The 13,439-nt window shown below is 42.1% G+C and overlaps 1 protein-coding gene across 1 annotated transcript in view; it reads left to right on the forward strand.

The window, feature by feature from the left end:
* The window catches only part of loxl2a (lysyl oxidase-like 2a), a gene marked incomplete at its 5' end in the record, with an annotated part of 39,595 nt that overhangs the window by 7,564 nt on the left and 18,592 nt on the right, over window positions 1-13,439 (forward strand). The window contains one exon of the mRNA XM_080727516.1: window positions 10,585-10,793. Within this exon, the coding sequence (XP_080583642.1) occupies window positions 10,585-10,793 (209 nt within the window). The remainder of the gene's footprint in view (window positions 1-10,584; window positions 10,794-13,439) is intronic.

The following is a 13,439-nucleotide window of genomic DNA, read 5'->3' on the forward strand; positions in this document are numbered from 1 at the left end:
GGAGGAGGGAATTCCGTCTGAACGGACCTGTATGCCAGTACAGATAAACCAAAACCACTGCCTCTGACCAGTAGATACCGGTAATATAAAACCACTGTCTCTAACAAACAGGACCAGTACACATTATCTAAAACAGTGATTCTCAGCCAGGGCCCACTGGTGGGCCGCAAGGATAATACATACTGTATAATATAACATTAATATTAAAACATTCTTCCGCCAGGGAAGCTGTGGGCGTGTTCTCTCCTTCGCATCGTCAGTGCCTATACCCTAGGTGGGTTTGGCGAAAGGGCCATGCTAATTCCGTGTGTGGAGTTAGCATGTTCTCCCCATGTCCCCCATGGTTGGCACCCTCACAAAAAAACGTGCAGTAACCCTGGTCTTTATACTGCCTTCACCTGGCCAGCCGTGGCGCCTGATGGAGGGGAAAGGAACTGTGTTCCTTCCATGCGCGACGTCCTACCGGGGAAAATCCCACCGAGAACCGTTCGTCCCACCGGCTTCAGATTCGGCACGTGCGTTCCCCGCCGCCGCACGGAGTGCAGTGCCGGGCCTCGACCCGACCCGACTCGCGGTTTTCCGAAACCGCCGCAAAACGTTCGGAATCTCCTTATGCGGAGCTGATTGTTGACATCAGGCTGTTCCGGAGGAAATCGGCGCAATCGCTGACTCATTGTGACATCAATCATAAAAGGCTCTGAGATCACGTACACCACATGAGTCAACAAAAAATGCCATGGTTACGTATTCTGATGTTCCTATATGGGCATAAAAGGACACAGGCAAACATATGGTCAAAACGGCTCTTATGACAACAGGTATAATGGGGTTTGCATTAAAGGGTGGGGCATTCATTCCCTATTTCAAATTTGGCACGCGCATTCCCCGGCGCAGCAGGTAGTGCAGTGCCTGGCCTCGACTCGATCCGATACGCGATCTTCTGGAACCAGCACGAAAGGTTCGGATTCTGATGTCTGACATTAGGGTTTTCCGGAACCGGCACTGTGTCTGCATAGATCTCCATTTATGGGCATAAAATGGATTCAGACAGACAGATACAGATATCTCCATATATGAGCATAAATGGACACAGGCAAACAGATGGTCAAAGATCTCCATATATGGGCATAAAATGGACGCAAAAAGACAGATACAGATATCTCCATATATGGGCATAAATGGACACAGGCAAACAGATGGTCAAAACGGGTCCTATGACAACAGGTATAATGGGGTTTGCATTAAAGGGGGAACCAGCACTATGTCTGCAACACAGTCGGAGGCACAGACAGATACAGAGATCTCCATATATGGGCATGAAATGGATGCAGACAGACAGATACAGATATCTCCATATATGAGCATAAATGGACACAGGCAAACAGATGGTCCATACAGGTCCTACAGAGATCTTCATATATGGGCATAAAATGGACGCAGACAGACAGATAACTCCATATATGGGCATAAATGGACACAGGCAAACAGATGGTCAAAACGGGTCCTACAGAGATCTCCATATATGGACATAAAATGGACGTAGACAGATAGATATCCCCATATATGGGCATAAATGGACACATGCAAACAGATGGTCAAAACAGATCCTATGACAACAGGTATAATGGGGTTTGCATTAAAGGGCGGGGCATTCATCCCCTATTTACATTGTTGAGTTGGCCAGGGCGCCGACTAGACGCTCGGCCGCCCTTCTAGTTTAATTTAATTGTTTGACCCCTCCTGCTGTAGTTGTTTGTCCATGCTGGGCTGTAGAGTTGGTTGTGCTTCCAGTCTGTGTGCGATGGCCAGGCCAGCACAGTGTCTGTGTTTTTACTGACTCTGTAAAGGCAACAGGCCTGGGGTGGGGAGAGCATCTCCCATCACTGTGTATCTTTCTCATGACTGCTTCCTCCACTATGAGGCAAGGGAAAGGAATGAGAATTCAGGAAAATCTCTCTAAAGTCTCTTTGCCAGTAAATTGAAATGCACACTGCCGAACCAAATTCACAACCTTAGGCCTTTTCCTTTTAGCGGTCAGTCTTTAATGTATTTTTGTAAGCAGTGGCCTCTTGTTGACTATTTGTCCTGTTTACTTAGCGTCTCCAGGGTGTTATTGGAGTTCAGACCCCCACCCTGTAAATATTTCCTTGGACCACCGTGGCCTTTGAAGTTGCAGTGTGGAGAGGAATGGTGAAAGCTCCTTGATGTGACGTCAGCAATGAGCAGCCCTGTTCCTGCATTCTGTTTATTCACACGATGAATTGGCATTCTGTCTCTGGTCTGGAAAGGTTACACCCTAACCATGTCATCAAAAATCTACAAACAGTTATAACTAATAGCTTTTAATTTGGCTAAATAGCTAAGCTGCAACAAAAAACCTGCTTACTTTTGTGGGCCAATCATTAAGAGAATATTGTGAGAACATGTGAACATGAGGTCATTAGAACTCTCAGAAACTGTAATGATTAAATTCAGCTTTCACCACAAATGGTAGGCCATGCGAGTTTATAATCTCAGGGTGGAAAGAGTAGAAACTGTATCAAATTCATGTTATCCTGGGAAACAGAATCGCATTAAGCCGTGATAGTGTACTGTTACTGTAAGTATGAAGGCTATGGCTTCTTCTATCCCACCCCACAGTTACTGAAGAAGAGCCAATCATTCCTCTGGCCAAACTCTAGAAACCAGATTCTAACACTTCTCAGAACTGTCTGTTCATCTCTAGCCTTCCTATGGTCTTTTTCCAGTAAGTGATGTCCATCTGTCTCATTCTCCTGTGATCTCCTGAGACATGTGCTATGTTTTTAGTCTTGTGTCTACAGATGTAGATTTGTACTGTCTAGTCTCGTTTCCTTTTTTTCTGTGGGCTCTGGAGACTTGTACTGTGTCTTTGTCTTGTCTCATTCTTCATCTTCAGTGAGCTCTGAGATGTGTGCGCTACTGTATGTCTTTCACCAGTAGACATTCTGTCACAACCAGTTGTCCATTCCAATCATTAACTATACACTTTTCAGCAAGTGTCATTCTAATTGATGTTTAGATTCCACTGATTGTTTTAGCAGAGCAAATGTGGAATTTATTAGTTTGGACTGAGTATACAGTGTCTGCAGAGTATGTACACAGTGACATTCGCCGTGTGCTCAGTAAAATCCTTAGTGTTAATGTATCCATTTGTACACTGTCAGAGTTAAATGAACGCAGAGGATTTTATAGTGTATAAGTCGCAGCCACTACGTTGCTTAATATATCGTCTGAATGTTCTGTTCTTGGATGCTAACATAATGAATAAAACAAATGAAAGTGGCCGGGGGTCATCTTGTCACAGCGTGAAATTTTTTAGTTTTTTATAGATTTTCTACACCATTATAATGTTCTCATTTTGATCACCCAATCACTGAATATCGGTAGGCCTACATCTCCAGCTTCAGGATATGTATGATACTGATTTACTACGAGACTGTGGCATTTTATGAGTTCAGTAGTTTACAATCTAGGCATTTAGCAGACTTTCTTAATTCAGAGCGACTGTGGTTCTCAAAACTTTTATTTTGACCATCATAATTAACTAAACATCATAACATAACTACGGCCATACTCTAACCTGATTGGTCGAGGACTGGCTGGCCACCTCTGAAAACGGAATCTAGCTATGCTCGCAACACGGGCCATGGTGGAAGTCCTTATATGGTCAGCACACATTCTAGTGAGGAGAATGAATGGAAAATGTACCAATTATATTTTTATTTGAATGAAATACAATCACTGAATATACCTTTAAGTCATTGACCAACAGGGGGTAGGGGCCCGGGGGGGTATGTTTCTTTGCAGAAGCAAACGCTGAGATGCCAGAGAGCTTTGTTTATTTGTCATCTGTTCAGGGATGACTCGGATGTCAGGTCGCCCGGTGTGCATGGGAATGGCGTGCCTCACGTGTTGTGTCTCCACGAACTCATGGTCTGGCTCCTGAAGACTGATTTATATTTTGTCAAACAAAAGTGTCGCTCACCAGCAAGCTTGTAGATCGACTATTTTGGGTGAGCAACAAAGACACCGGCATCAAGTATAACGTCGTTGTCGGGTGGAAACCTTGTATGTCCAAAACAGCTCGTTTTTTATTTATCATTTTAATAATGACTTAAACTAGTGAAAATAGCCGATCGATGCGAGGCGTTGTGTGCTTGTAGATCTGCTATTTTCACTAGTCTTGTGTGACAGTCTTGTATGGGTTACGAAAAAACCTACACATTTGAAACTTGGAGATACGAGGTTTCTGTCTGACAGTGACGATAAAATAAGCATAATTGGTGACCTGGAAGGAACAGACACTGGTTCTTTCCAAGTGGTGTGTTTGTTAGAGGCTGACAGTTGTCATTTGATGCTAATTATAGGCTTATGGGTAAGTGAGATGGAAGTCATTGCAGATTTCCTCTACGTGTCCCAGTCAGTTGGCATCACTACAGAGATTTGCAATTAAGTAATAATATGGACTCTTATGTATTATGTAATTAGATTTAGGTTTTGAGCATGCGTGTGCCGGAGCGCTTGTCTTATCTTGTCTTGCTTCTGGAGACTATTGAATGTACAGTATGTACAAGATAAAGATATCTGATGGATGGCCTGACCCGGGTCAGGTCATTGATGCATGCCAGACGCTAACATACGCTACAGTAGCAGGTATAGACAGGCAGGTCTCTGCGAGTTGTTTAACGCTGACGCTGAGGTCTTCCACCTGAGGTGATGATATGTCAAAGGAACGATGGGATGTGAGATACTTTTACGGCATTTCATGAGGATAAATTACTAGCACCAGCAGCAGAAGCAGCTGGATGTGCCCATCAGTCCCTTTTATAATGACCGAGTGTTGCTTCCTGCGAAAACTCTTGTCTGAAATCAACACATCAAGACGTCTGCAAGACAGTTGTAATAACAAAATGCAACGAGTAAGAGCTCTTTGGCTCTCCAGTCCACACAGCTAAAGAGAGAGGACAAAGGTTGCATTTCTCCACCCGGGCTAAACGGTGTCCCTTTTCAAACATGTCAGTTCTTCTCATGCTCTGCTGTTCAACAAAGGGAAACCCGAGCCAAGTTTGAGTGTTTCAGGAGGTTCGCAAGGGGCTTGAGAGGAGGCAAGTGATCGAGAGGAGGATGGGTTGGTGCTTGTCAGGCAGCTGGGGTTGTTCTCCCTCTCAGACAGGCTGGACTCAGAATCGCTCCAGAATATCCTGAAAAGCACTACCAAGTACAATTCCAACCACATGTTCAACAGCTGTGTACACCGTGTTCTCAGCTCTCCTGCACGAGGCCCAAGATCTAGCATGTTTATATCTGGCATTGTAAATGGATTATTCTTTGAGGGCTAATGCATACGGTAGATTACAAAATGTTTTTGTGAATGTGTGGCCTGGCTGTGTGTGCACATGTGAGTGTGGGCATGTGTTTGTGTGCATCTGTGCGTGCATGTGCACGTGTTTGTGTGAGTGTGTTAAAGAGCATCTGTTGGCGTCCTCTTCTCTTCTGTATCATGAGCTACACTGCAATGGATATAACACATGTATATTAAACACACATCAGCCCTTCCTCTGTTTCTCTCTCTCTCATTCTCTCATTCTCTCGTATCTCTCTCTCTCTCTCTCTCTCTCTCTCTCTCTCTTTCTTTCTCTCTTTTCTCTCATTCTCTCGCTATCTCTCTCTTTCTCTCTCATTTTCTCTCTCTATGCCGGTTTATCTCCCCCTCCCTTCCTATGTCTCACTTTCTCTTTCTCTGTCTGTCTGCCTCTCTCTCTCGCACGCACGCATGCTCGCACGCACGCACACACACACACACACACACACACACACACACACACACACACACACACACACACACACACACACACACACACACACACACACACACACACACACACACACACACACACACACCTACAAACACTTGTCTACTGGTTAAAGTGGGGGCTTTGGGGCAGATGTGAAAGTCATTTCAAGGAGCTCTGCTGACCTGTGGATCTTTCCCCGTTTCTATACTTCTTGGCCATATGGCGTGGCTACCACTCACTTCCTCCATTCCTTATTACAGGAGGAGGGCTGCATGCACGTGTAGCTGAACGTGAAGCAGGGCTGGAGGCTTGAATGAGACAAATAATGCAGTAGTTTTAGCATTAGTCAGACCCTGGCCTGGCTAGACCGTAGTCTCGTGTTCACACACCTCTCTATTGAGAGGAAACCCAGTCAAGAAAACAGTTGTTTCCAGAAGGAAATAGTAGAGTAATTGGATGTTTGAGTCTCACTTTTTAAGGGACTTACTACTGGATAAATACATTACAGTACATTTTGTACTTTTTTTTTTCTTTTGGCAAGTGAGAAACATTTGGGCTTCTATTCAAAGGAACATTCGTCTTATTGGAAAGAGGCTTCAGCATGCTGTACATCAGTACTAAGGAATGCTACTCTTACCATAGACAGGGCTTACATAAATGTACAGAGGCGCATCAATCTAACAGATGGAAACGTTGCATAACATCGTCTTATAACTACAACCATCTTCTGTCTATACCATGAACTTTGTGAATAGATTTATTTGATGAAAGGGCCTGAGAGTCTGACTGGGACCTATCTTGCATCTATCTTCTGTTTTAATAGTTTTTATTAAACAAACACATAGGGCACAACATAACAATACAATATAGACATAAGAATAAAAGGAAGACAAATCATAAAACACTTATTCACATTTAATACTGTATAATATAATAATCATCACAATATTGCTACCAACACCATCTCTACCATATAATACAGCTCAGCCATTTGTATCCATCCCCTGCCTCCCAATCAGTATGACAACTAACTGGCATTCTCTGCACGCAATGCATCTATCTTAATATATACTGTACGACACAGTAAAATCCTCAGTGACAGTGTTCATTTAAAAATGGGGAGAGTTAAATCAACACATGATGGTTTTACTGTGTAGTCTAACGTATGTCTCAACCAAAATGATATAGAAGTGGTCATTGTTGTGACTCCATGTTCTTCGCATTGTGGTTGGAATATCTTACATTTCCTTCCAAAAAAGGGGTTAGTTATTAAAATGGCCATGGCCACCTTGGGCAGTGGGCATTTATGCTGATGTTATGTCTGCTGGTCTGGGTCCTGCGGAGGAAACGTTTCGACACACATCCCATGTGAGGGTCTGCTGCCACTGTACACATACATTCCGTTAGCTGGTTTCCTCTTGGAACTCCCAAGCCAAATCAAACGCTTGTAACCCCACTTCAGTTTCACCCCAAAGCCCTCTGTTTGGCCAATGCACGCACGCATGCACATACTGTACTTAGCGGTTTACATCAGATCTTGTCTTCATTTACAGTCATGTTCTCCATCGTTAATGTATTCTGTTCCTTTGATCAACAGTTTATATCTGCCAATAACGCATCCACTTTTAACATCTCATTGACGGGGTTAACCTCAAAAGAACCTTTTCAAAGACCCACTGTCATGAAGGGCATCTTATCCCTCTAGTCTAGACTCTAGTGCACCATCACATTGAAAACATTCTATCATACCATGACCAACTAGATTCATTTTATGAAAGAGCAGTAGTTTCAAGGGGGTGTCCCTCCCAGTCTGAATACTTGGGTCAGTGTTGAAACTGAGTCTGACTTGCTCACGTTTTCTCCGCCGTTCACATTCCCTAATGTTGAGTGTGTCTGAGGCCCTGGCCTCAGTGGCCCGAGCATTCCCGTAGGCTGACGCCATTCTCAGGAAACCACTAGTCATTAGAACGGCCGGTAATATCTGGGATGAACGCCTCGAGTCCTTGGCTCTCTTGAGTGGCAGCAAAAGGCTGGCGGTTGCAAAAGTGCTGAGATCAGCCCTTTTCCACTGTTTCACACAGTTGTTCAAAGCATTGGAGCTCATTGCTCCGTACGATGCAGGCCAATGCCCAGCCAAGAATAAACAACAGTTTTTTGGCTCTAGTGCAGGGGTCTTCAACGTTTTCAGGCCAAGGACCCCTTCGTTGAGAGAGAGACGAAGCAGGGACCCCCACAACCTGTTCATAGATTCCATATAGTTTCATCGTTTGACAGCACAATCATCAGTGTATTTTGAATTCATATACATTTGTGTTTTCAGATATTTAACCACCGGAACCGTCCATACTTAATAAAGTTGACCTTTCACTCTGTACATAGTCTGCTCTTTTTCCCCTCTACACCAAATCTCTTTGCTGAAAATAGCCGATCTACAAGCTCACAATGTGAGGCGTTGTGAGCTTGTAGATCTGCTATTTTTGGCTAAAGTTCTCAGAATAAGGTGATTAAAATAAAAGTGGTTAAAATAAAAAAGGAGAAAAAAGTTTCTATAATTTGGAGGACCCCCTATAGTAACTCTTAGGACCCACCAGGGGTCCCGGACCCCCTGTTGAAGACCCTTGCTCTAGTGGAGTGAACAATGGCAGTTATTTGGGAGATGCTGTGACATAAAACGTTGGTGGTGAAAGGTCACCATGCCTCCTCTCTGGGGTTTCAGGACAGATGGGGTTAACTGTACTGTACGTGACCCTAGACTGACCAGTTGTCTTTACAGTCCTTTATATAGCAGTATAGCTGTGGACCACCCGCTGACACACTTCCACTAATAGAACCCTAACCCTAACTGTAACTTAGCTCACAACAGCCTTTGTCTTTGCTTCTATACAGTACCATTAGCCATTTGTTGACAATTAGAATTGTATGGATTGTATGTATATTTATTCTTTTCAAATCAATCATTTCATTCCCCTAACTCAGGGATTTCATTGTGTTGTTTAAGCAAATACTGCATTCAAGCGACTTTACAGGAAAAAGAAGCCCAACGTGGCTTATAATAAGCAGACATGGCAACACTGGTTGTAAGGGTTTGGGCTGCCAGTAGTGATGGATGTTCCAAAACCAAGCCCCTGGCCGGGCCTCACATCCCTGGACAAAACTCTGAGCTGGGGGACCAACAAAATGGAAAAGAATTCCAGACATCCATTGTGACTTTTACAAGATCCCCTGACAATACAGTTTGAACATAGAATATTATGTTTTTATTTTTGTTATTATATAGATCTGCACTGTTTAACGCACATCCTTAAATGTTTAGCCAGTATATCTTCACATATGTATAGACTGCCATTGATGTTTATAAAATAGAAAACTAAAAACTTAAAAAAGTTGAAACAGCTATGTGTTGCATATACTGCATACCATCAAGTTAAGAGTTAAGACCCATCCTCATGATCAATGAAAACACTATTGACAGTAGAATTAATTAATTCATTGATGGATGAAATGAAATCTCACTTACATTTTATTGTATATAGTAGTGACAATACAGTACTGTACAGTAGCCCAGGTATGGTTGAGGGTTGTTCCAGAGGTGAAAAGAGCAGCGGTGATATATGCAGGGTAATCAGGTTCACCTGTGCTGCTGTAACTTTTGTTTACAGCAGGTCCTCAACCTCGAGGACCTAATGAGGAAAACGCTTCAAAAATCCCTTTCAGACATGTCCTGAGTTTGCTGTGACATATTTAGTGTTACACTAAATATGTCACATCAAACTCAGAACATGTCTGAAACGGATTTTATGTATAGCCCACCAACAGTGCTGTGTCCTCAGTTACAAGAGTTCAAATTTGGGTTAGGATTCTAAAAGAAAAGGAAAAACAGTTTGACACCTGTTAAGGCCTGTCCATACTCTCTCCGAAACCAAACTTTTCGTCGGAAACTTCCGACTTTCCGACGTGCAGCTTTCCGAACTCTAATTCGGAGTAATGCTTTTCAGAAGTTGCGAGTGACGCGGTCATTTTGTAGTTGAACCGGACCTTTCAGACGAAAAGCTCAGGTCCGTAGAGAGTATGGACTGGCCTTTAGGCTACACTATGTACTTCCAATCCACGTAAATGCACATGACTTTCGCTATTGCTACTGTCATTTATTCTATGGTAGAAAATAACCTCTAAAAGGGCAAAGCATCCACTTCATAAAGCCTGAAGAGTTGTACGGCAGTTCCAGCAGATATTTATTTTTTACAAATGTATTTATACATTTTCAGGTTTACAGACAAAAAATACATACTGTACATACATACAAACAATCACACGCACATATACCCTCATCATAAAACGCTTCAAGGACATAAACAGAAAAATAAAAGAAAGAAAAACGAATACTATTATTGCAAAATTATTGCAATAGATCACAAATTACAAATGTACATACAGAACTTCAGCCTGTTTTCGATAGGTGAGACATAAATAGTTGCCACATTCTGTCAAACACTGTTGTTTTAAGAGAAATCTTGTCTTTTCCATTTGAACAGATTGGTCATTTCTGCCAGCCATGTGTTAAAAGAGGGCATTGCCACTCCCACTTTCCAGAGGGTTAGAATATTCGTTTTTGCGATAACCATGCCATATTGTATAGCTTAATGTTGGTAATGAGACATAGATGATAAGTCTTGAAATCCACCCAGGCCAGAATAGCACACAGTTCCAGCAGAAAAGTTACTGTATGCTGATAAAATAAAACCATCTCCCGTGGTCTTCTATTCCACAGAGTATGAATGTGCAGGTGGAGGAGGTGAGGATCAGAGCCAGCTACTCTCAGAGGAAAAGAGTTCCCATCACTGAGGGCTTCGTCGAGGTGAAAGACGGAGGAAAGTGGAGACAGATCTGTGACCAGGACTGGACGCCCATGAACAGCAGGGTCATCTGTGGCATGTATGGATTCCCTGGGGAGAAGAGATTCAATAATCGTGGCTACAAGTGAGTATTTTTGTATTATTAACTCATTGAGTGCCAATCCCGAACTAGTTCGGCTTTATTAGCGTATCGTAGAGTGCCGATCCCGAACAAGTTCGGCTTTTAAAAAAAAAAAAAAAAAAAAATTTTGAAAACATTTTTTTTGATTTTTTTTTTTTTTTTGGACCCCATCAAATCTGGTGAACATGATTTCAATCGCGATTTTGCATGTTCCACCCCCATACAACCCCATCTAACATACAGGGCAGCCATTTTTGTTTACATTACATGTAAAACATAATGGCGATTATCTCAAGAATGCCTGAACGGATTTCCAATCGGATTTTTTTGTTTGAAAGCTGTGAACAAACTGCACAAATCCACTCCAATGCAATCCAGGATTGCATTGGATTTTTTAGAGCTCATTCTTCTCTGTTTTTTCCCATGCATGAGGTGTGCAAGGTTTAATCATGGCTAAGTTGACGAAAATAAGGCTTCTAAAATGCTTGGTAGCCAATAGCTAACTTCAAGCTAACTTCATCCTCTTCCTGTACATGCACAAAGGAAAGTGTTCAGGCAAGTCATGGCTCCAGGGCTTGGGCATGCATTACCAGCATATCTCTATTATTCTCTATTATTCTCTGGTCACTGGGCGCCCTCTAGTGGTGATAAGCTGGCACTCAATGAGTTAACTCAGCTTTCACAACTTTATTTCATTCCTTATTAGTATTTAATATTTCTTTTACTTTTTCATATCCAGTATTATTGTTGTTATCGTTTTAGCACTGTCTTGTGGACCTTGCCACAATAGCATTTTGAATTAAGTATTTATTTAAAACACTGTTTTGAATTCTACCTTTTAGGAGTAATTCTATATTCAGGCATAATATATACTTTTAAATTGAAGCCACGTGTAACAAAAACATTTATGCTGATGTCAAATAAGGATGCTTGACATTTCGGTCTAACACAAACATTTAACATCTGTATAGTTCAAGATGATTGGTCTATCAGGCCAGCCTGATGCAAGTAACCGTATTACATAACAGCGTTTGTTTACCGTAGCTGTTACCCTAACCTCCATCCATCTTCAACTTGTCTCTGAGACTAAACAGTGTTAGGTCATACTCCGTCATAGAGATTCTTGAACTAAGTCCAGGCTAGCCATTGCTAGAGGCGGACTCAGAGGGTAAGTGATGCAGTATGGCAAACACGATGTAAGACAGCAGTTCTTGGCTTTATCTGTTGTTATCTCCCACTGAAGTACCCAGAGTTAAACTTCTTCTCAGCTGAAATGATCACATACAGTATGCACCATCACAAAAGACAGTTTCTTCTACTCAACTTTGCAGTGTATATATAATATATAATCCCTTTACATTTTGTTTTCATAAACCTGTATGCAGGGAGTGGAAATATGTATTGCTCAGGGGAGATGAAAGAAGAGATGGAGATATCAGTTGCTCCCAAGGCTCTGGAAAATCTCTACATGCCAATATAAATCACACTGGAACACGCCCTTTTTCTAGGCTGGAAGTTTTTCCAGCACTTTAGAGCGCGAACTGTCAACACATAGACAGCGGTTATGTTTGATATCTACCTACCTCTTAGTAATTTAGTAGAACTTACTGTACTAGTGTTCTTGGCACACTATTTAGTTAACTGCTAACCCTGTTGTTGGTTGAGTAGATATGCTGTTTAAGTTGCTCTGGATAAAATCGCTTGCTAAATGCCTAAATTGTAATTCAAAGAACTCTAAGATTTCACATACAAATCTGTGAAGTTGCCCTTTAAGCGTCCCAATGAATTAGTTTTTAAGGTCCAGTGTTATTGTATGTCTAATCTATCCATATTGCACAGCCACACCCTTTGAGGCCACACAGTGGTCTAAAAGGTTCTCCCAATATTGTTGCACAATTAGCATATGAGTCATAACGGTCATATAGAATGTGGTTTAAGTTGCATCTGGAAACAGAAGGGGGGAAATATATTTTTTTTCTTTAAATTAAAAATGCTTTATTTTAGAGCTGTAAGCTATACAGGGCAGGTGTGTTAATCTAATATGATTTATCTGATTGGACTGTATTGAGTGATCATTCCCAGACAAGCTGCTCTGCGACTGGCTTAGTTTGTTGTTAGAACTACTGTACATCCCATAGCCTGGGGGGATGTTTGCTCACGCATGCTCTGAGTTTTGAGCTTGCGCGCTTGTAGATTGGCTATGTTCGGTGTACAACAACACCAGAACTTAACAGTAGGTTGTAAATGTAGCCCATGCTGTTTTAATTACATGGTCTGCTTCATTCAAGGGCCAGGGAATAGGAAAGGCCCTGATTTAGTTATTGTACATACGTACTCAATGACCTTTCCTTAGTTGATGACTTCCACTTAACTGTGAGGTCATGGGAATGGGAATACCCTCGACAATGCTCCCATTGTGCTTCGCCTGTACCAGATGGGAATTTCTAACATGAAATATCCCTGCTCACCTATCCAACAGAACAACAACTGTGCCTTGATAACGTGATTACCGGTAAATAGGTGAAATCTCATATTGCCAGGAATTCCAGGATGATCTTGGCAGATGTTTTGATCAACACAAAAGTAGTAACCAGCATGCATTTTTATTACGCTGCTTGCTTGAATGCTTGATTCTGTTTGGTCAATCGC

This window comes from Nannobrachium achirus, assembly GCF_963921795.1.
Source record: "Nannobrachium achirus genome assembly, chromosome: 6".
NCBI lineage: Eukaryota > Metazoa > Chordata > Actinopteri > Myctophiformes > Myctophidae > Nannobrachium > Nannobrachium achirus.